The sequence below is a fragment of the Centroberyx gerrardi genome, chromosome 7, assembly GCF_048128805.1.
Source record: "Centroberyx gerrardi isolate f3 chromosome 7, fCenGer3.hap1.cur.20231027, whole genome shotgun sequence".
Lineage (NCBI taxonomy): Eukaryota > Metazoa > Chordata > Actinopteri > Beryciformes > Berycidae > Centroberyx > Centroberyx gerrardi.
Window position 1 is genome coordinate 14,325,358 of NC_136003.1, and position 24,863 is coordinate 14,350,220.

The 24,863-nt window shown below is 39.0% G+C and overlaps 1 gene segment (V, D, J or C); it reads left to right on the forward strand.

Annotated features, from left to right (window-relative positions):
• Window positions 1–24,246, forward strand: LOC144539462 (immunoglobulin heavy variable 3-11-like). The segment is given in 3 exon segments: window positions 1–43; window positions 145–216; window positions 24,041–24,246. Coding segments are annotated over 3 exon segments (321 nt in total).
• The last annotated feature ends 617 nt before the right edge of the window (window positions 24,247–24,863 follow it).

Genomic DNA, 24,863 nt, shown 5'->3' on the forward strand with positions numbered 1-24,863 from the left:
ATGACAATTGTAGAAAGTGTCTTCCTCTTGGCTCTCATTTCAGGTGAGTGAAGTGCACTTGTCTGTATCCAGTGGAGGAAAGAGGAGAGGAGCTTTGATTGTCTGCTGGCTTCCCATCATCTAAACTCTGTGTGTCTTTTTCAGCTGCTCAGAGCCAGTCCCTCACCTCCTCAGAGCCGGTGGTCAAGAGAGCTGGAGAATCAGTCACACTGTCCTGTAAAGTGGACGGACTTTCTCTTGCTTGGCTGCATTGGATTCGTCAGAAACCAGAGGATTGGAATGGATTGGGCGCATTGATGATGGAACTGGCACAATATTTGCCCAAACTCTCCAAGGCCAGTTTACCATCACCAAAGACAGTTCCCAAAATGCAGTGTACTTAAAGGTGACGAGTCTGAAACCTGAAGACTCAGCAGTTTATTATTGTGCTCGAGAGCCACAGTGACACAGGAGCCTGCAAAGCTGTACAAAAACTGATCCACACTGATCTCTGTTTGAGAAGCACTGGAGCATGTCAGGGCTACCCGGTACCGGGTCCACCCCACCCCCCTAGTCACGAAAAATCGCGATGGAAGATGGTCTATTAATAGAAGATATGAATGTTATACTGTTTTGAAAACATGGGGACTTCAGCTTTCAGAATCCATAAACCAATTGTATGTTGTCCAAACTATGTCTTATTACTAAGTATTTAACAATAAAGTCGTACAAATATAAACTTCGTAAATATAAGAGCAAGTTGTGATCAAAAGATCCGTGATAATTTTCTCGTCAGTCTACAATAACATGCTTGGTATCGCTGGACATTAGAAATTCCGAGCTTTCCAATGACCCTGAACGCACCACAAATGGAACGCTACAACGTCCACTATTTCCGGGGAAACATCATTTACAGTCATACTGACAAAAATCTATCTTCTTGCCAAAATATTTCACCAAGGCTTATGTTATTTTCGCCAAAAACTGCAGATTTTAGTTACTCACGTTTCTACCATAAATTTGAGACTGTTTCTGACTCATAGCGATCTTCCGGGGATTTTCACCAGACATTTCAGTCCAGACAGACTGGAGCTCTATGGTGCGAGCTCTGGCTCTTTGTCGTCATCTGGTGGCTGTATCGAAGTACTGACACCAATGAGCCTTATACCATTCTCTTTCTCTGACTCAGACGAAACTGAGGATAGGTTACATGGCACTGAGGACCCTTGCATTCTCCATTAATCTGCCTGTATAGCATGGAACTCTTCAGTCATATATGAATATTGATCAATATTCATTGTGTTTATTACTATTTCAATGTTTTTGGGAGATGTATGTTATTTGTAACATGGCTATATGGAAATAAATAGTGTTTTGAAGTAAAACTCCCAGTAAACAGTCAACATGTAAACAGTAAACATGGCCAAAACATGGAGACCGCCTGAGTATATCTTTATAAATTGTATCATAAATGTTGTATTTTAGTATATTTTCATCAAATTTACAGTTACAGTTATAGTCAAAGAGTAGGAGAAGACATTCAGTTACATCATTATCCATGGGATCTTGGTTATAATGGTGATATTGCCTTTGAAATTTAGATTATATGCTAGGCAAGGATGAAAATCTTATGTTTTCCTTTATTGCATCTCCATTTACTCTGGAATGGTAATAGATATAGGTTTACTTACAATGGATTCATATTCCTTAGCTTCTTACCTATCAAAGGAGACCAGGAATATGCATATAAGCCTTATGGTTGAGGAGCTATTCCTGATTAATTTTGGGTATGTTACTTTAGGCGTTTTTTCCTAGGGCTAGGGCTAGGGCTTAACAGGTTAAAGTCCATATGTGTAGAATATTAACCTCAATATATCATCCTTAAAATAATTTTGAGTCTCATTGCGACAGCTGTTGTTAAATACTACCACTCAGGGACTCAAGGGGGCGCCAAAGTCAACAAGTTTCAAATTCTACTGTCAGAATTGCTTTAAAAACACATCCCAAGAATGGATGACCACTGAACAATGAATCACATTACAAAATAAAATCCATTTGCCGATACACAGGATGTGATGTAACAACTCAAAAAACTCTGATATACTGATATCTCATGTGTTGATATGATATGTCATTAGTAAGTAAAATACAGCTCATTAAAATCAACTGTGAAGAAAATACATTCCAAGTTTTTCCACTACAAAGTGCTGTTTTTTTATTATTGCTATATTTTCAACATGAGTCCTGTATTTTAATACAAACCACCACATAATGAAAGCAATGCTGAAATTCCATTTTTATCATGATAATGAAATGTAGAAATGTATCTTTATTCTTTTGTCTCATGATTCTTCTGAATCTGATGATACCTTCAAAAACACAGTCAAATTTAATCAATTAGCAGTGGTGCCATGGACTTTGCATCATTCACTGAATAGCAGTGTTAACACTGTGATTAAAAAACAACTTTATATATATTGTGAATATGTAATGAAAAAAATCACATGTATGACACTTTTATGTTATTGTGAGGGAAGGATTAACATTTTACCTTTTAAGTCTGTTCAGTTCATTCAAATAGAATTCAAGTAATTAAAATATCCTCACCAATATGCAAATTAATCTCATGTATTGACACATAAGGAAGAGAAGTGTCTGGTTCTCTATCACTCAGAGGACAGAAGAGCTCACATCTGTCCAGCTTCAACATAAACCATGTTCTCTGTAGCTCTGATACTGCTGCTGGCAGCTGGATCCTGTGAGTAGCTTTCAGTGGATTAATACTAATAAACACATTATAAACACTGAAGAGTGAGATGAATGATCTAGATCATCTTGATTTGTGTTTCCACAGGTGTGCACAGTATTGATCTCATCCAGCCAGACTCAGTGGTTGTGCAGCCTGGTCAGTCTTTGACCGTCACCTGTCAGGTCTCTGGCTATGCCTTGACTGATAGCAGCTATGCAACAGCTTGGATCAGACACTGTAAAGGAAAACCAATGGAATGGATTTTCCATCAATGGGGTGGTGGCAGCTTTTATCAAAATGATGCTCTGAAAAACAAGTTCAGTTACAGCAGAGACACTTCTAGTGGAACGGTGACTATAAAAGGGCAGAATCTGCAGCCTGAGGACACAGCTGTGTATTACTGTGTACGTCGCCCCACAGTGATACAAACCACCAGCAGACCTGCACAAATACCCAGTACCCCATATGACTCAACCACACACATACAGATATGTTATACTGGGCCTAAACCTGAATATGATTAATTTCCTCCGGCAAGATACTCCTTGATGTATAGAGGGATGAATGATGTGAGAGTGTTTAAGTTCATTATTCTCTCATTTGACAGCATGGTGAATTCACTTGTAGCTACATGAATACAGAAGTACATTTTGAGAAAGTTTTTTTTATCTTCTAAGAAGAAGGATGTGTTTAATGTAGAATTGTTGTATTGTATAGAGAACATGTGAAAAGACTATTTTGTGTTTCATGTAATGAGACAGGAAATAAAGTTGTCTCAATAGGAATCTGACCAAAAAGTAGCTGCATCTCTTCATAAGCAGAAGTAAATCCACATAAAGAGTGCATTTCTTGCAACAATCTACATTTTGGCAACTGGCCAAGTATAAAAAACTACCTGCAAATTGCTTCTGCGTGTTATTCAAGTTAAAACCCTAGAAAATTCAGTGTCATACTTTCAAGCGTTTAATTGAGAAATAATTGATAGTCCAATCCAGTACTATCCTCCCTGCCTGTGAGGAGGAGTCAATGCAAAACTTAGATGTCTTCCATCTCTACTTATCTGACTGCAGAGAGGATGACAGAGAACAGTGGCCACACAGTTTAACATGATGGGCTATAGGACAGGACTGCTGCTTTTAACTATCTGCTGGGCAGGTGAAGCTTTTGACTAATCTGGATTTGATGTTGTCTTCATTAAAGTTACTAACTTAATGCATGTGATGGTTTTCTCTGTTGTCTTGACAGGTGTTGATGGTCAGACTCTGACAGAATCTGAACCAGTGGTTAAAAAGCCTGCAGAATCCCACAGATTGATCTGTACAGCCTCTGGATTCACATTCAGCAGCTACTGGATGAATTGGATCAGACAGGCTCCTGGGAAAGGACTGGAGTGGGTTGCTACTATCAATGAAGGTGGTGGCAGCACCTGGTACTCTCAGTCAGTCCAAGGCCGGTTCACCATCTCCAGAGACAACAGCAGACAGCAGCTGTATCTCCAGATGAACAGTCTGAAGACTGAAGACTCTGCTGTTTATTATTGTGCTCGAGATCCACAGTGACACAGGAGGGGGCAAAGCTGTACAAAAACTTAACAAGTCAAACCAAGTCAGAGAGTTGCTTTCTGCACTTCATTTTCACAGAATCAACTCCGTTATACGACAATATCAACACACTTTGAGAAACACAGTCTCAATTAAAACACTACTTCATTGTCTCTGACATTTTTGTGAATAGCCTTGAATATAGTTTTATATGCATACTTAAAGTATATTTAAAAAACAAAATTGTGGGTTTCCCTCTCTGTGAGGTGACGTTGAAGAAAAACTGTGATCTCTTCCATCTCTGTGGTTCATATATCTGTAGTCCTGTGGTACTGTACAGCTCAGTGAGTAGAGCATGGACCTAACCTCACCACACTTAGGCATCTGATTCCCACTGGGGCAGCCCATGCTAAGAATGTATGCACTTATGGTACTGTAAAGCACTTTGGATAAAAGTGTCGGCCAAATGGCATATGTTATATCTATATACAGATTGATTGGAGGAGTGACTAAAGGTTGGCCAAATTTATCTGGAATAAAACAACAAAGGTTCTTAATAAAAAAATAAATCAAGCTAACAATATGGTGTCTACCTAAATATCCCTTGTTTCATTCAACGGTCAATAAAACATATTCAAATGGTAGAGCAGTTAATCTGAAAAACAATGATCCAACCTCATGTTTCTATCATGTATATTTCAAAAGTTATGACTGATAACATCTTGGCATATTTAAGTGAAGTGATGGAATTAATTGCATTGCTACCTGTAATGAAAAGGTGCTCATTTACCTGCTACAGTGTAAAACCACAAATAGAGACATTTAGGAGTATCTTCTAAACTATCCATTAGTACACAAACCAATATACAGTATCATTCTATTCAGCTCTTAAACACATATTTCAATAATATGTGGACAAAGTAATCTTCACACTGAAAACCAATGATAGAATATGAAAAATAAAGTCATCCTCACAACTGACATACTATGTACAGCAGTCTACAAATAGACCAGTTCCCTGATTAAATGAAAACAGACTAAATATAAAAACACCCCAAAATGGATAAAGAGCAGTGATGAATTTAAATATTAAATATTATTAAAAATGAAGTAAAATAAAATATTTTACAATATAATTTTTGTGACTAAACTTTTTTCATTCATTTTCCCTTTACATGGCGGATTAGCGGTTAGGAAAAAACCAGGATGTGTATATACACACCTATACACAAACACTATAAAAACCTACATACACATATACTGTATATGCACACATACCGGTACATTAAATCATTTGCTAACCCCCTTTCTCCATCAATCTCCCAACCCAGGCCCTCTACTCCTCTAAACTTGAATTCAATAGAAATGTCTTTCCAAAGCTTACCATGGTATTTTAGCTCACTCATTCTATCAATTCATGGTTTAAACTTTAAACTTTAAACTGAGCCTAGTTTTCTAGTTGTAAATCCTGGACAGTCTTTCACCAGACAGACATATAAATAATCTGTGGCAAGATCTGCTGATGCTTGTATGATTATTACCAGAGAACCAAACTAAGCATTCCAGTGTTACCTGGTGCTCTAAAGTCTTCAGTGAAACTTATGAATTCAAACAAGATTTAACCTTTAAGAAATAGTTTGAATTAATAAACACATTTTAATTAATATGCATCTTAATGAATATTAGGAATTAGGAATCAAATTCTCTTCAACCCTTGAATGCTTGTAATAGGACAATCCCTCCTACTTTTATAGCATGTCAGTGTCCTATTCTATGCAAAGTTGACTTCCTTACAGTCTGCTATAAACAGTTCATGTCACGCTGTCAGTTGAGGCAGATGAAGAGAAGCTTCAACACCAACCATGTTCTCTGTAGCTCTGCTGCTGCTGCTGGCCGCTGGATCCTGTAAGTCTCTTTGAGGGAGAAACACTAACAGTTTGATCTCAGTGCACCAGTTGTTCATTCTTACTACACTGTAAAACATTGAAATATTCAATATGTTTTCCTCCATAGGTGTGAAATGTCAAACGTTGACACAGCCAGCCTCTCTGACTGTCCAACCAGGTCAACCTCTGACCATCACCTGTCAGGTCTCTTATTATGTTGGTAGCTATTACACAGCTTGGATCAGACAGCCTGCAGGGAAAGGACTAGAGTGGATTGGAATGAAATTTACTGCAGCTGAATACTACAAAGATTCACTAAAAAACAAGTTTAGTATCTCCTTAGACTCTTCCAGCAACACAGTGACTCTAAACGGACAGAATCTGCAGCCTGAAGACTCTGCTGTGTATTATTGTGCCAGAGATCCACAATAACACAAACCATCAGTAGACCTGTACAAAAACCCCTCAGTCCCTGAACACTTGTAACATGAAGCCACCAGAGGAGGCGCCATCAGCCCACTAATACATTCAAGGCCAGTTCACAGAGAAAGAGGAAAAATATATCACTGACAAAATTGAAAAGATATAAAATAAATCCTAAATAAATGTTTATCTTAAATAAATAATAGACATCCAAATAATCATTACTGACCTTTTCCATTCATAAATCATCATAGTACAGAAAAATAGAAATGAATGACTGAGGGGCTTGGAGCCAGAGGGGTGTAAGTAGGTTTTGGCAAGAGCTAAGACAAAAAAGTGGAACCAACTTTGATAAAATTTGTTCTTTTCATATATGATGATAATTACTGATGAGAATATTTTAGGAGATGAGGTGATGGTATCACCACCTCAGCACATGTCAGATTTAGAGGTGTGTTGAGCCTCTGGAAACTCTATCTCTATATTCTGCTGAAATCTCAATCATTCTTTACCTGTGGGTCAAATTTAACCAAAATAGTCCCTTTGTACAGTGAACATTCATTCTCCAGTTTCACCAAACAATAATTGAGAGACAAGTCCAATCCAGTACTAGCCTCCCTGCCTGTGAGGAGGAGTCAATGCAAAACTTAGATGTCTTCCATCTCTACTTATCTGACTGCAGAGAGGATGACAGAGAACAGTGGCCACACAGTTTAACATGATGGGCTATAGGACAGGACTGCTGCTTTTAACTATCTGCTGGGCAGGTGAAGCTTTTGACTAATCTTGATTTGATGTTGTCTTCATTAAAGTTACTAACTTAATGCATGTGATGGTTTTCTTTGTTGTCTTGCAGGTGTTGATGGTCAGACTCTGACAGAATCTGAACCAGTGGTTAAAAAGCCTGCAGAATCCCACAGATTGACCTGTACAGCCTCTGGATTCACATTCAGCAGCTACAACATGGCCTGGATCAGACAGGCTCCTGGAAAAGGACTGGAGTGGATTGCCTTGATCAGCACTGATGGCAGCAACACCTACTACTCTCAGTCAGTCCAAGGCCGGTTCACCATCTCCAGAGACAACAGCAGACAGCAGCTGTATCTCCAGATGAACAGTCTGAAGACTGAAGACTCTGCTGTTTATTATTGTGCTCGAGATCCACAGTGACTGGAGTTGGTTGAGCAGCTGTACAAAATCCTACAGTACTCATCCTTACTGGGCTGTTAGACCCCCTCTGTCTCACACACACACACACACACACACACACACACACACACACACACACACACACACACACGCACGCACAAACACACACACACACACACACACACACACACACACCACACACACAGCAACAAATGAATAAAAGTGAATCAACACTCACAAATCTGAGTAGCACTGAATCATGACTGTGCTGAAAGAGCAAGAACCAAGAACAAAGAATTACAAGAGTAGAACACATCATATAATTCCTGTTTTCTGTTCTCTGTCTTTCTGTGCTTGTTTGTTATGTGAGTTTCTGTTCATGTCTAGGTCAATTTACCATATGTCTCATATTTTTTTCTTTACAGTTTTTTACAATTGCTTACACACTAAAATGACACATAAAGCACAATTATTGAAACTGACACTCAGAGAGCAAAACCTCAGCCCAGATCTGCACAACTATAAGCACATTCTCAGCCTCACACTTTTTGCAAAACACTACACACAGTGTTTTGCAAAACACTAAACACACTTCTTTATATTAGACACAGAAATCTAACATGATGTCACTTCTTTGCCATTTCAAGGCACTGCCTTTCAAAATACCACACCTATAACCAACTGACACGGCCATCAGGTGTACAGACACTTAGGTGCTTAATTGTAAACTCACCAATCAGGCGTAAGCACTATAAAAAGGCAACAGTTGAGTGTACCTGTCTTCAACAAAAACGGAAGGCAACGTTGCAGTGCTTTCTTTTTTGTCTCCACAAATGTTTTTGCTGTGTTTATGTACTATATTCTATTTAGAATATGTTCTGTTCTGATTTTCAGTGCAAAATGCAACCTTTGGAAATGCATGGATGTATTGACTGATTTTACAATGTGGAGAGAAATAAATATTTTCATCAGTGTTCAGCACTGGTCTTGTGTGTTGTGTTTGGTCAATAAATTCATGTACTTTACTCTAACAATATCTCTGAAAAAATCAAACCCAGACTATATCATTAGAAAAGTAGAAATGTTAAAAGTGTTTTAGATTGAGCACAGCAGTGTGTAACTGGTTCAAACAGAATCAGATCGTATGAACCATGTGTGTGCCATACGGTGACAAAATTGGGTTTTTATAAATTATTGTATAGTTTTATGTATCTTAATGGATATTAGGAATTATGAATCAAATTCTCTTCAACCCTTGAATGCTTGTAATAGGACAATCCCTCCTCCTTTTATAGCATGTCAGTGTCCTATTCTATGCAAAGTTGACTTCCTTACAGTCTGCTATAAACAGTTCATGTCACGCTGTCAGTTGAGGCAGATGAAGAGAAGCTTCAACACCAACCATGTTCTCTGTAGCTCTGCTGCTGCTGCTGGCCGCTGGATCCTGTAAGTCTCTTTGAGGGAGAAACACTAACAGTTTGATCTCAGTGCACCAGTTGTTCATTCTTACTACACTGTAAAACATTGAAATATTCAATTTGTTTTCCTCCACAGGTGTGAAATGTGAAACGTTGACACAGCCAGCCTCTCTGACTGTCCAGCCAGGTCAACCTCTGACCATCACCTGTCAGGTCTCTTATTCTGTTGATAGCTATTACACAGCTTGGATCAGACAGCCTGCAGGGAAAGGACTGGAGTGGATTGGAAGCAAAGCTACTGGAGCTGAATACTTCAAAGATTCACTGAAAAACAAGTTTAGTATCTCCTTAGACTCTTCCAGCAAAACAGCGACTCTAAACGGACAGAATCTGCAGCCTGAAGACTCTGCTGTGTATTATTGTGCCAGAGATCCACAATAACACAAACCATCAGTAGACCTGTACAAAAACCCCTCAGTCCCTGAACACTTGTAACATGAAGCCACCAGAGGAGGCGCCATCAGCCCACTAATACATTCAAGGCCAGTTCACTGAGAAAGAGGAAAAATAATATTTGAATAGATATAGCACTGACAAAGTGGAAAGGATATCTATCTATCTATCTATCTATCTATCTATCTATCTATCTATCTGTAAGGATGCCACAGGTCTGTCTATTTATTTGTTTGTTTGTTTACCCAACATGTTAAATCTATTATGTGCAAGCAGTTTTATTATAGTCAGCTTTCAGTCACAGTAAGTGTCATCATGAGCAAGAGGAAGGGTGGCAGTGACATTCGTCAGTTTTTTGGGCAGCCTCAGAAAAGAAGAAAAGTAAGTTGAGAGCAGTGAGAAAATGAGTACCAGTCAGATGATAGAAGTATACAGTAGTACAAGAGATGAGTCAATGTTTCTTGATATAATAATCATTGCCATTCAGATCAGAAATGGTTAGTAATCCATTCCTGAACATCATGGCAAGAAACACCACTTGTTTACTGATAATATTTCTTTCATGTTCACTCTGGTGCGTTCAGAGTAAAGAGAGAGAGGGAGAGAGAGAGCATGAGGATGCTGACAGGGCAGGGAGAGAGAGGGAGAGATGACTGGAGAGCAGAAAAGAGGAGAGACCTGAAGAGGAGAGGAGAGCTGAGGAAAGGAGAGGAGAGGAGAAGAGATGACTGGAGAGCAGAGAAGAGGAGAGACCTGAAGAGGAGAGGAGAGCCGAGGAAAGGAGAGGAGAAGAGAAGAGATGACTGGAGAGCAGGGGAGAGGAGGAGAGACCTGGAGAGGAGAAAAGACAGCAGAGGAAAGGAGAGGAGAAGAGATGACTGGAGAGGAGAGGAGAATATAGGACCACAGGAGAGGAGGAGAGAGGGCTGGAGAGGAGAAAATAGGACGAGAGGAGAAAATGAGAGGAGAGCAGAGCAGAGCAAACGCCCCTGCTGCCCACCCAAGTTTACTTGTAAATATGTAAATAAAAACAACAATTTGCTAAACCTTGGCCACAATATCTGGACTTGTCTTCATATAACAATGCATAGATTTCTGTTTATATGATTATGGTTATGGTTGTACTTTATTAATCCCTAATCTCTGCCATTACATTCAGTGAAACAAGAAAAGGTAAAAAAGAAAAAAGAAAAAACATAGCAATGTAATACAACACACTATTACACATTATTGTAAAAAATAAAAAATAAATAAAAAGTTCATCCCATGTGTAAGTGAATTTTTAGAATGGCAGGAAATTAGTTTTCAAATTTTGAATTTTTTCGGGGGGGGGGGGGGTTGCTGTTATTGTTGAAATAGTTTGCAACACCAGGATCCACTTGGAATTATTGGCTTTGATCAGTCATCTTTGACCTTGTCAGTGAAAAAGGCGTCAACATTGTACAATGGAATGCACAGAAAAACACAAATGAATGAATGAGGTGCTTGGAGCCAGAGGGGTGAAAGTAGGTTTTGGCAAGAGCCAAGACAAAAAAGTGGAACAAACTTTGATTAAATTTGTTCTTTTCATATATGATGATAATTACTGATGACAATATCTTAGGAGGTGAGGTACTATCCTCCCTGCCTGTGAAAAAAAAGGCTGAATACAACCTCAATGTAAAGTCGATAGGCATATATATAAATTAGACTTTTTCTTTTCAACAAAAGAGGAAACACACTACTTGAACAAACTGAAACCTTTTAGTAAATGCTAATTAGTAAGTTTCCAAAATATTAACACTTTTGATTCATGAAATCCCCCTCAAAAATGAAATATTAAGTAATGAATTTCAGGTAACCTGTTGTGTTGGTATGAATATTTATCCTTATGGAATAATGTGCTTCACATCCCTCAATGTAACAATATATCTACAATATTGGCACAAAAACAGGAAATTGAGCAGGAATCAGTTTGGAATAAAGTGAATTACACACCAGTCATTATTGCAAAATAAGCCCCAACTGGTTGATTCAAGACCCGGACATGAAGCAGAGCTGATTTCCAGGCAATGAGGAGTGTTTTCACTCTCTCCAGAGTTAATAGCAGTCAGCAGGTGTATTAAAGTGATTTGTCACAGTGAGACACAGTAGGGGGTCGTCAGACTCGTACCAATACTACTTCCTCTGTTTAGCTCCACTATTAAGTAGACCCACCTCAGTATGTCATATGTTTGATTCTACGCAAAGTTCCTGGTTCCTCTGCTATAAAGAGTTCGTATCACGCTGTCAGTTGAGGCAAAAGAGGAACAGCAGCTCCCAGCAGTTCAGCTTCAACACAAACCATGTTCTCTGTAGCTCTGCTGCTGCTGCTGGCAGCTGGATCCTGTGGGTCTCTCTGGATTTTACATCAAATGTACAAAATCAGCAGTTTGTCTAGTGCAATCTGACTGGATACTGGATATTTGTTACTAAAAGTTTCTACTTTCCACATGTGTGAAATGTGAAAATGTGAAATGTGAAAATGTGAAACATTTTTGAAAGCAAGATTTTTTATGATGAATCTTAACTTTAACAGTAATCAATAATGTGCTTTTCTTTCATGTGAGCAGCAAGGTGAGATTTATTTCAAATAGTGTATAGGTTTATCTTAGGCCTATCTTTTAGGCCTCTGATGTTCTCACACAAAGCAGCAGACCTAAGACACCAAAAGGTGTGTGTTGCAGTTATGTGCAGTTTCCTCGGCATGGGAAGTAATGCAACCCTGATCAATATGGAGCAATGGAACCTGTCTATGTTGTGGGAGCCTGGGCCAGCTTGGCCAAATGGCTTCCCTACCTAGTGGCCTATTTATCTGTGTGAGCCTCCCTCTTAAATGCTTATGTTACCATTCTCATTTGATGCATGTTAAGTTCAGCGGCTGCAGAGCAGAGCGCTCTCAAATGAACACATGGCAAGAAACGAACTTGCAGTATCTTGAATGAAGGGAAATATTCTACGTCACTTAATGTACCTAGCCCTAAGGCATGCTTTTCACTGAGGTGGCAGCCAGCAGCATGTCAGCATCTTCATTTACACTCTTCTAGCTCCACGTCCTCGAATGGCAAGATTCACACATTTTCCAGAGGATAGAATTGTTATTTTCATATATGATGATAATTACTGATGGCAGTATTTGAGGAGGTGAAGTGATACTATACCTCAGCACATGTGGGTAGAAGGCAGATTTAGTGTGTTGAGGCTCTGCATACTCTATCTCTATATTCTGCTGAAATCTCAATCATTCTTTACCTGTGGGTCAAATTTGACCCTACACACAGAACAATAATGGTGCGAATTGGAACTGAAAATGCTCCTTCGGAGTGATGCCATAGAAGAACCATTTCTGGTTCCACAAAGACTCTTTCAAGAACCTTTGAATATTCCAAATGATGGTGGGTGATTGCATAAATGTGGAAAATAACCAAACCCCTCCATAGTATATATTGTGCAATTACAAATGAGCCTATACAATGGCAGATAAAAACACAAAGCAGTCTAAGCAAAGGAGTGAAAAAATGGTTCAGTGACTACTGGATGGCCTGGATCAGACAGGCTCCTGGAAAAGGACTGGAGTGGATTGCTGGTATCAATTATGGTGGTGGCAGCACCTACTACTCTCAGTCAGTCCAAGGCCGGTTCACCATCTCCAGAGACAACAGCAGACAGCAGCTGTATCTCCAGATGAACAGTCTGAAGACTGAAGACTCTGCTGTTTATTATTGTGCTCGAGATCCACAGTGACTGGAGTTGGTTGAGCAGCTGTACAAAATCCTACAGTACTCATCCTTACTGGGCTGTTAGACCCCCCTCTGTCTCACATGATTCATCTCTTACCTTCAAGTACATGGAAATATATGGTATTGTCAGTATGGAGAAAAGAAAAGACCACCCACACACACACACACACACACACACACACACACACACACACACACAGACACAGAGCAACAAATGAACAAAAGGTAATCAACACTCACATATCTGTCTGAGTAGCACTGAAGTATGGCCTGGCTGAAAGAGCAAAAGCCATGAACAAAGAATTACATTAGAAGACTAGAACACATTGTATCATTTTTGTTTTCTGTTCTCTGTCTTTCTGTACTCAGTTATGTGAGTTTCTGTTTAGATCTCGGTCAATTTACTGTATGTCTTATATTTTTGTCTTTTTACAAAATGGTCAATAAAATACTCATCAGAAAAAAAGAACACATCATATTAGTAAAATAAATAAAACTTGTTTCTTCCATTTCATTTGGTGATATTCCAAGAAACGTGCAACTTACAGCTCTGGCGTCATCAGTTTTCTGACATTTCTTTAGATGGCTTCCTCACTTGTCTGTTGAAAGATTCAACAGCCAGATTGCCCAAAGTGTAATGAGGAATTTGTTTTACATATTCCATTATTTTTCACCATTACTTTCATTATTTTCGGGGGTGTTTTGTGGTTTTGCAGTTCCAGTGTCACCTGGTTGTGAGACTACAGTGATCTAAACTGTTTAGTGAATGAATGACAAAACAAGAAACTTTTAAGAGATTGTTTGAATTAATAAACACATTTTCTTTAATATGTATGTGACAGGTAGGACCTGCCCAATAGGTAATGATTGACAGTTAGGACCTTTCCACCAGCTAATCACTGTCACCTGTGAGCTAATGAGAGTATACAGCTGCCTGTTTCTGGCTGGCTTTTGGAAGTTGCATTTGTTTGGTGAATGCTGGGTATGTATAATGCATGTGAAGCAAACAGCCTGTTGTTGATTTAACTGGTGGCTGGAGCAGCAACCCAACTTAAGAAGTTGCCATACACTTAAGGTATGTTTGCAGCTACACATTTGCGTTTAATTTTTATTATGTTCTATGATTGTAATATATCCATAATTTTAGGTGATCAGTGTTCCAATTTCAGCAGTAGCACTGGGAAGGGTGAGAACCACATTTGAGGTAGGATGCCCTTATTGGATATTGCTGTAACATATTGTTTGATTGGAGGCAAGTGATTCAACCTTATGTCATCTTTAGGACTTCCCAGACATGCCAACTATGGTGCCTGCCTTGTGAGGTGTGTGAGTGTTCATGTGCGGTGCATAAGAAGTAAATGTAACATTGTTAGGGGTATTTGTAGGGGAGTGGTCTACCTGAGGTATTGTACTACAGGAAATTAATCTTTAGTCTGGAGGTAAATGTTGATTTTCATTTGTATTGTTTGTTGTGTTGCAGGAAAGCCTTGTCGTGGCTGAGGCTGCCAGCCACTGTTTGTAGCTACATGTAATATTGTAATCAGGTTGATGCAATAACATAGCTTTTTGTAGTATTATTTTTTTATTGTCCTACATCCCCTCTAACGCTTTTGGTTGGTTTCAGGCCCATTACCGGAGGGGAATCATTCTCTACTGGTCCACCGGTGTGAGCGGGAGATAGTATCTGTGTTTAGTGTAATTCACACTTGGGTTCAGGTTTGGTTGTTCACTGCTGGTAAGTATTAATTATCACCTATTGAATCACTATAAATTCACTTGATTGACTTATGATCACTAATGCGTGTAGATTGTTTTGCAGTGCACTGAGTTCTGTTCACCGGCCACTCCCTTATACTGGTGATAGCAGAGCCCCGTTACTCCAGTGGGTCTGAGCCTCCTGTCCCTCTCCCCTTAATGATTTGACTTTTAACAAAACCAATAAGACTGATATTAATGAAAATAAAGCAACCATTCTATCTAGTGAAACCTTCTATATGTGGACCAGGCACTAGCTGATGTGTGGCCATTCCCCTACCAGGCAAGTCCAACCATTGATGCAAATATATATATATATACATAATAATTGACATTCAAGTCCAATAGAGTACTATCCTCCCTCCCCTGTGAGGAGGAGTCAATGCAAAACTTAGATGTCTTCCATCTCTACTTATCTGACTGCAGAGAGGATGACAGAGAACAGTGGCCACACAGTTTAACATGATGGGCTATAGGACAGGACTGCTGCTTTTATCTATCTGCTGGGCAGGTGAAGCTTTGGACAAATCTTGATTTGATGTTGTCTTCATTAAAGTTACTAACTTAATGTATGTGATGGTTTTCTCGTTTTGTCTTGTCAGTTGAATGTTGTGTCTAATGTAGAGAACGAGAGAACACTACACATTACTGTGTGTAGTGTTTTGCAAAAAGTGTGACTGAGAATTGCAAACTGACTGAAAAGCAGAAAATGTGCTTGTAGGTTTGCAGACTTGGTTTAGGGAATTTATTCATGAGTTTCAGGTTTTAGTGATTGTGTCCCAAGTTCCATTTTTAGTGTGTTAATTAGTGTGTGTAATCTGTAAACAGATTCAACCTTTAAACACATTTTCTTTAATATGTATCTTAATGAATATTAGGAATTAGGAATCAAATTCTCTTCAAGCCTTGAATGCTTGTAATGCAAGCACCCTTGCTGTTGGCCCCCGACAGCATCCTAGTTATAATATTCTAATTACAGTATAATTTTTTACTAAATTTTTATTCAGTCATTTTCTCGTTACAGGGCAGATTAGAGGTTGAAAAAAACAAAAACAGGATGCATATATACACACACCTACAGTATATACACATGACCTCCTTTCTCCCTCAATCTCCCAACCCAGGCCCTCTACTCCTCGAAACTTGAATTCAATAGAAATGTCTTTCCAAAGCTTACCATGGTATTTTAGCTCACTCATTCTATCAATTCATGGTTTAAACTTTAAACTTCAAACTGAGCCTAGTTTTCTAGTCTGAACTTTCACCAGACAGACATATAAATAATCTGTGGCAAGATGTGCTGATGATTGCATGATTATTACCAGAGAACCAAACTAAGCATTCCAGTGTTACCTGGTGCTCTAAAGTCTACAGTGAAACTTATGAATACAAAAAACAAGACTTAACCATTAAGAAATAGTTTGAATTAATAAACACATTTTCTTTAATATGCATCGTAATGAATATTCGGAATCATGAATCAAATTATCTTCAACCCTTGAATGCTTGTAATAGGACAGTCCCTCCTCCTTTTATAGCATGTCAGTGTCCTATTCTATGCAAAGTTGACTTCCTTACAGTCTGCTATAAACAGTTCATGTCACGCTGTCAGTTGAGGCAGATGAAGAGAAGCTTCAACACCAACCATGTTCTCTGTAGCTCTGCTGCTGCTGCTGGCCGCTGGATCCTGTAAGTCTCTTTGAGGGAGAAACACTAACAGTTTGATCTCAGTACACCAGTTGTTCATTCTTACTACACTGTAAAACATTTAAATACTCAATATGTTTTCCTCCACAGGTGTGAAATGTGAAACGTTGACACAGCCAGCCTCTCTGACTGTCCAGCCAGGTCAAACTCTGACCATCACCTGTCAGGTCTCTTATTCTCTTAGTAGCTATCACACAGCTTGGATCAGACAGCCTGCAGGGAAAGGACTGGAGTGGATTGGAATGAAATATACTGGAGCTGAATACTACAAAGATTCACTAAAAAACAAGTTTAGTATCTCCTTAGACTCTTCCAGCAACACAGTGACTCTAAACGGACAGAATCTGCAGCCTGAAGACTCTGCTGTGTATTATTGTGCCAGACATCCACAATAACACAAACCATCAGTAGACCTGTACAAAAACCCCTCAGTCCCTGAACACTTGTAACATGAAGCCACCAGAGGAGGCGCCATCAGCCCACTAATACATTCAAGGCCAGTTCACAGAGAAAGAGGAAAAACAATCTTTGAATAGATATAGCACTGACAAAGTGGAAAGGATATAAAATAAATCCTACATTCTCCAAATGAATATTTTCTTCACTTATAATAATAGATATCCAAAATCCAAAACTACAGATGATTCAATTTGCAGAAACAAAACGTTTTTGCAAGCAAAATTCTTAAGGTGAATCCTAACTTTAACAGCAATCAATAATGTGATATTCTTTCAAGTTGTTGTGTTTGTGTGCTTGTGTACCTGTAAACTGTTAACAACCTACAAAATAAATGAAAAATAAATTCCCTACGCCACCAAACCCACAAACAGAGATGAAATTCAGACAGTGTCATAGTTGCAAGTGTTTTTCAGTTGAACTGTTTTTTGCTGTTATTGTTGAAATAGTTTGCAACACCAGGGGCCTATACTACAAAGCAGGATTTGGGGTTAGCGAGGTAACTTCAGGTTTAACCCTGGCTTTTCGGTCTCACGAAGGTGGTTCACTTTTAACCGGGGTATAACACCATGGTAACTTATGCTGCACGGCTAACCTGCTCCGGAGCAGGTTAAGTTCAGGGTAACCGATCAAAACGTATGAAAGGCCCGCCTTCTGACCAATCAGCTCTCTGGAAACAGGGAGTCACCATTCCTACAGGATCCCGATATGGACAAATATACAAATGAAAATCCCAATAAAAAACTGAAACCTGTTATTTTTGAATGAACAGACAGTAAGAAGTGCTGTTCGCAGGGTGACGTGTTTACAGACCAGTAGAATCACGTTGTTTTCCATGATAAGGTATTATATCGGAGATATAGCAGGTAGGCTACTTAACTGACGATATTATTAATGGATTAAAGTTACTGTTGCATATATTAATTGCGCTGACTATATTTAATTGGATTCCCGACAATGTTTGGTTCAACGTCGGCTATTCATATTCCATTACCGCAGCCTTGAAGAACAAGAGACCGACTTTATGAATAGAAAATCTTTTTACAGCCTCAATGTGTCCACAAACTATTTTATTAATGAGAAATATGCCCACTGTGTCCTAATGACGGGGCAGTTCCTCCAGTAATCCTCTCTAGCCTTGGAAGAAGAAACAACTTTTACTTTTCGCGGTTATGTTTTGTAATGCTGACAGTTATTCATTATAAGAATTTGTTCTTCTTGAGAGAAGAACCCAATGTTAGTAGCTATCCATTTCTTTCCGATACCCATGTGTTGAAAATGTCAGCAGGAAATATTAGGGCTTATATCATCCTATAATTAGGTCTATTGTTTATGGCTTTTATTGTTTGATTAGCCTATTTTATTATTTTCGCCTATTTTTAGGCTATTACTTATTTTTATAGTTTTGCGCTTATAACCTATGTCCTTTTCCCCACTGAATCATATTACTTTTGCTGCACAACTATCTTATTTCCCCACGGGGATCAGTAGTTTCATCTTATCTTATCCGAATTGTCTGATCTGGATCTGTCCATGTTGCAAGTGATTGGCTATTTGTTACAAACCCCGCCTCTTTCATGTGAACGCGCTCATAGCTGGATAGGTAAATCCTGGGTTGACAGAGCCAGTTGATAACCAGCTATGTGAGACCGGTTATCTGGATCGCCAATGTTAGGTTTAGTGAAGCCGGCTAACTCAAACATACCCTGACTTTGTTGAACTTGCTTCGTAGTATAGGCCCCAGGATCCACTTGGAATTGTTGGCTTTGATCAGTCATCTTTGACTGTTTTATTGAAAAAGGCGTCAACATTGTAGAATGGAAATGACAGAAAAATACAAATGAATGAATGAGGTGCTTGGAGCCAGAGGGGCAAAAGTAGGTTTTGGCAAGAACCAACACAAAAAAGTGGAACCAAGATTGATTAAATTTGTTCTTTTCATATATGATGATAATTACTGAAGAGAACATTTTAGGAGGTGAGGTGATGGTATCACCACCTCGGCACATGTGGACTAGAAGGCAGATTTAGAGATGTGTTGAGGCTCTGGATATACTCTATCTCTATATTCTGCTGAAATCTCAATCATTCTTTACCTGTGGGTCAAATTTAAACCAATCAGTCCCTTTGTACAGTGAACATTCATTCTCCAGTTTCACCAAACAATAATTGATAGACAAATCCAATCCAGTACTATCCTCCCTGCCTGTGAGGAGGAGTCAATGCAAAACTTAGATGTCTTCCATCTCTACTTATCTGACTGCAGAGAGGATGACAGAGAACAGTGGCCACACAGTTTAACATGATGGGCTATAGGACAGGACTGCTGCTTTTAACTATCTGCTGGGCAGGTGAAGCTTTTGACTAATCTGGATTTGACTTTGTCTTCATTAAAGTTACTAACTTAATGCATGTGATGGTTTTCTTTGTTGTCTTGACAGGTGTTGATGGTCAGACTCTGACAGAATCTGAACCAGTGGTTAAAAAGCCTGCAGAATCCCACAGATTGACCTGTACAGCCTCTGGATTCACATTCAGTGACTAAAGCATGAACTGGATCAGACAAGCTCCTGGAAAAGGACTGGAGTGGATTGCCTATAGTGGTGGCAGCACCTACTACTCTCAGTCAGTCCAAGGCCGGTTCACCATCTCCAGAGACAACAGCAGACAGCAGCTGTATCTCCAGATGAACAGTCTGAAGACTGAAGACTCTGCTGTTTATTATTGTGCTCGAGATCCACAGTGACTGGAGTTGGTTGAGCAGCTGTACAAAATCCTACAGTACTCATCCTTACTGGGCTGTTAGACCCCCCTCTGTCTCACATTCATCTCTTAGCTTCAGCTACATGGTTAATATATTTGTATGTTTGGATTACAGTAAAGACCAGACACACGCACGCATGCACACACATACCTACTTGCAACAAAAATGCACAAAAGTTAATCAACACTCTGAGTAGCAATGAAGTATGACTGTTTAAAAGACATTTTTTTTGATAGAGCAAGAACCAAGAACAAAGAATTACATTACAAGAGTAGAACACATCATATTAATAATATAAATACAACTTCTTTCTTCAACAGTTTTCTGAACTTTTCTTGAGAGGAATACAGTATTTTGGCAGAAAGGTAATAACTGTTTTGTCTGTTGATTCAACAGACAAAACAGTTATTACCTTTCTGCCAAAATACTGTATTTAGGAAGTTGAAGTAACACAGATACCAGACTGCAAAAAGTGTAATTAGGAATTTTTTACAGTGTTTACATATTCCATTATTTGTCACCATTATTTTAATTATTTCTGGGTGTCTTGTTTTCCAGTTCCAGTGTCGCCTGGTTGTGAGACTACAGTGATCTAAACTCTTCAGTGAATGAATGCAAAAAACAAGACTTAACCTTGAAGACATTGTTTGAATTAATAAACACCAGAGGAGGTGCCATCAGCCGACTAATAAATTCAAGGCCAGTTCTCTGAGAATCAGGAAAAATAATAGAATACATATAGAACTGACAAAGTGGAAAGGATATAAAATAAATCCTATATTCTCTAAATAACTCTTTTCCTGACTGATAATAATAAACATCCAGCTAATCTGGATTACTGATCTCATCCAAATCTATAAATCACTCAATGTGTGGAAACATTTTGCTCAGACATTATTTCAAAACCACAGATGATTCTATCTGCAAAAATATAACCTTGTTGCAAGCAAAAGTCTCAAGATAAATCCTAAATTCAACAGTAATCAATAAAGTGCAAAACTTTCTTTCATGTCAGCAACTATTTTATGAGAGACAACATGTTTCTCTGTAGTGCTGCTGCTGTTATCCAGATCCTGTCACGACAGCCGACAGCCCCCTTATAATAACCATATACCACGGCCTGTCGTGAGCTATTGCTTAAATAAATTGTATTGTAGTGTACATTGTGTAATGTACGGATTGTATTTATTGCGTATTGTAGTTCTTATATTTTGTACTGTATTGAGTAAACCAGGACAATTACAGTTACTACATTTCAAGATATAACTTGTAAGCCTAATTCTGAGGAGAGTAGGCAACACAAATATATGGTCAATCTGTCTTTTCATTGTCCCATACAAAAATGCTTATACAGTTTCACTCATATTTCAAGTACACTCAGCAATCACTGACTGACCCAAGGGTGGAACTACATCACTGGTGGGGGACAACATGTTTACTATTTGCTTGTTTAACGATGTAAAGATACAGGTGAAACTGACAGCACAGAGAGATGTAGCAGGGCAGCGGGGCAGAAAAGCAGATTTCTCTGTAAAAGGGGCCTCATATCTATTCTTCTGTACCTTGTAGACAGGACAAGCAAGCAACAAACAGAACAGTAGTATAGTATAGTTATTTGTTTGACAAATGGAACTATTTAAAATGGAGGACATTAGATCATTTTTCAGTCATCCAGGTAATGGGATCCTTTATTGATAACAACCTATATATTGACAATAATACAAGAATAAAAAGGCCCTTAGCCAGCCAGCCAGTGCTATTTAATAACAAAGGAATAGACTGCAGAGATGATGCACAAAGATGGACATGCGCTGCCTGTGATAGGCTTTTTACTCCCAGTCCCAACCATTTGGCTTTGTTAAGACAGAAGAATAAGCCATGCTTAATTTCAACATAACCTTGCCGATTTTTGGTTTTGGAAATAGAACACCACCCTTGGCCCGGCCCAAAGAGTATTTGCTCTGTGCGAATTTGGCCCCAGGTGAAATCTATTTGATGACCCCTGGACTAGAGCTTGCAGCAAACATGCCACAGCAAGAAGGTAAACAAACAAAACCTCCTAAACTAAAGAATAACAGGCAGATGATCTCTCTCACACAAAGAGAGGCGGACAAAACCTTGCGGGATCTCGGCGGGCGTAGTCTGACATGATGAACTCCAAGACTCAGCAAGAATGGTCTGGAACCTGCTGGAACACAAACGGTTATATAGCACGCAAAGCAGGTGCAAACAATCACAAGCTGATCAGAATGAAGCAACTATTGGCTGTGATCTCCCGCTGGCAGTAAACCTACGTGCCTGTGGGATGCCACTTCAATATATAATATGTTTGATTCATGCAAAGTATACTCCCTGGTTCCTCTGCTATAAAGAGTTCATATCACGCGTCAGTTGAGGCAAAAGAGGAACAGCAGCTCCCAGCAGGATTATTGTAACATTTGACCTTTTAAGCTGTTCAGTTCATTCAAATAGAATTCAAGTGATTAAATTGTTCTCACCAATATGCAAATTAATCTGTATGTATTGACACATAAGGAAGAGAAGTGTCTGTCTCTCTATCACTCAGAGGACAGAAGAGCTCACATCAGTTCAGCTTCAACATAAACCATGTTCTCTGTAGCTCTGCTGCTGCTGCTGGCCGCTGGATCCTGTAAGTCTCTTTGAGGGAGAAACACTAACAGTTTGATCTCAGTACACCAGTTGTTCATTCTTACTACACTGTAAAACATTGAAATGTTCAATATGTTTTCCTCCACAGGTGTGAAATGTGAAACGTTGACACAGCCAGTCTCTCTGACTGTCCAGCCAGGTCAACCTCTGACCATCACCTGTCAGGTCTCTTATTCTCTTAGTAGCTATTTCACAGCTTGGATCAGACAGCCTGCAGGGAAAGGACTGGAGTGGATTGGAAGCAAATATACTGGAAACGAATACTACCAAGATTCACTAAAAAACAAGTTTAGTATCTCCTTAGACTCTTCCAGCAACACAGTGACTCTAAATGGACAGAATCTGCAGCCTGAAGACTCTGCTGTGTATTATTGTGCCAGACATCCACAATAACACAAACCATCAGTAGACCTGTACAAAAACCCTTCAGTCCCTGAACACTTGTAACATGAAGCCACCAGAGGAGGCGCCATCAGCCCACTAATACATTCAAGGCCTGTTCACTGAGGAAGAGGAAACTATTTGCACTGACAAAATTGAAAGGAGATTAAATAAATCCTGAATAAATATTTATCTTAAACAAATAATAGACATCAAAATAATAAATCCAAATTAATAAATCATCATAGCACAGAAAAATACAAATGAATGGATGAGGGGCTTGGAGCCAGAGAGGTGTGAGTATGTTTTGGCAGGAACAAAGACAAAAAGTGGAACCAACTTAGATAAAAAAATGTGTTCTTTTCATGATCATAATTACTGATGAGAATATTTTAGGAGGTGATGTGATGGTATCACCACTTCAGCACATGTGGGCTAGAAGGCAGATTTAGAGGTGTGTTGAGGCTCTGGAAACTCTATCTCTATATTCTGCTGAAATCTCAATCATTCTTTACCTGTGGCTCAAATTTAACCCAAATAGTCCCATTGTACAGTGAACATTCATTCTCCAGTTTCAACAAACAATAATTGAGAGTCCAATCCAGTATTATCCTCCCTCCCTCTGAGGAGGAGTCAATGCAAAACTTAGATGTCTTCCATCTCTACTTATCTGACTGCAGAGAGGATGACAGAGAACAGTGGCCACACAGTTTAACATGATGGGCTATAGGACAGGACTGCTGCTTTTAACTATCTGCTGGGCAGGTGAAACTCTTGACTAATCTTGATTTGACGTTGTCTCCATTAAAGTCACTGACTTAATGTATGTGATGGTTTTCTTTGTTGTCTTGACAAGTGTTGATGGTCAGACTCTGACAGAATCTGAACCAGTGGTTAAAAAGCCTGCAGAATCCCACAGTTTGACCTGTACAGCCTCTGGATTCACATTAGGCAGCTACACGATGGCCTGGATCAGACAGGCTCCTGGAAAAGGACTGCAGTGGATCGCATATATAGGCAGATCTAGTTCTCCTATCCACTACTCCCAGTCAGTCCAGGGCAGATTCACCATCTCCAGAGATGACTCCAGCAGTAAGGTGTATCTACAGATGAACAGTCTGAAGACGGAGGACACAGCAGTGTATTACTGTGCCTAGAAGAGACACAGTGAGAGACAGTAATAGGAAAGACATACAAGAACTACCTTCTCTATTTAGCTCCACGATTACAGTTTTTTTTTTATTGCTAAGACACATTTCTTGAAATTATGCTCCATTTCCCAAAACTCTAAACACAAATGCATAACTGCACACTCATCTTCACAAACTTCAAACTTCCATGTCAAAACCAAACTCTCCACTCAAAACCATGTAATCTTACATCTAAACCAAACTTTGCCTTCAGACATCACACAAAAGCCATCAAATACACATACACTACAAAACAGCCATTACACACTGGTGAGATCAATTCAAAACACTACCGTAAAAACCTGTTACTGCAATGAATAATGACGCTTATGGTTTTCCCCCCAGAACAACCTCTTTACATGATGAACACAATATAAAGACACAACACATGTATACATTTTCAAAATTTTTAATTCCTCAATGTACTGTAGTAAAATAAACTGAAATTGAGTGAAAAAGTAAATGTACTGTAGAAAAAAAAGAAACTGATAAAGAACGTAGAATACAGTAAAATAACTTCCATGTATTTACCAATATAAACCAATGAAAAAAAAAACAAAACAGTTTGTACATAAAGAAAGAAA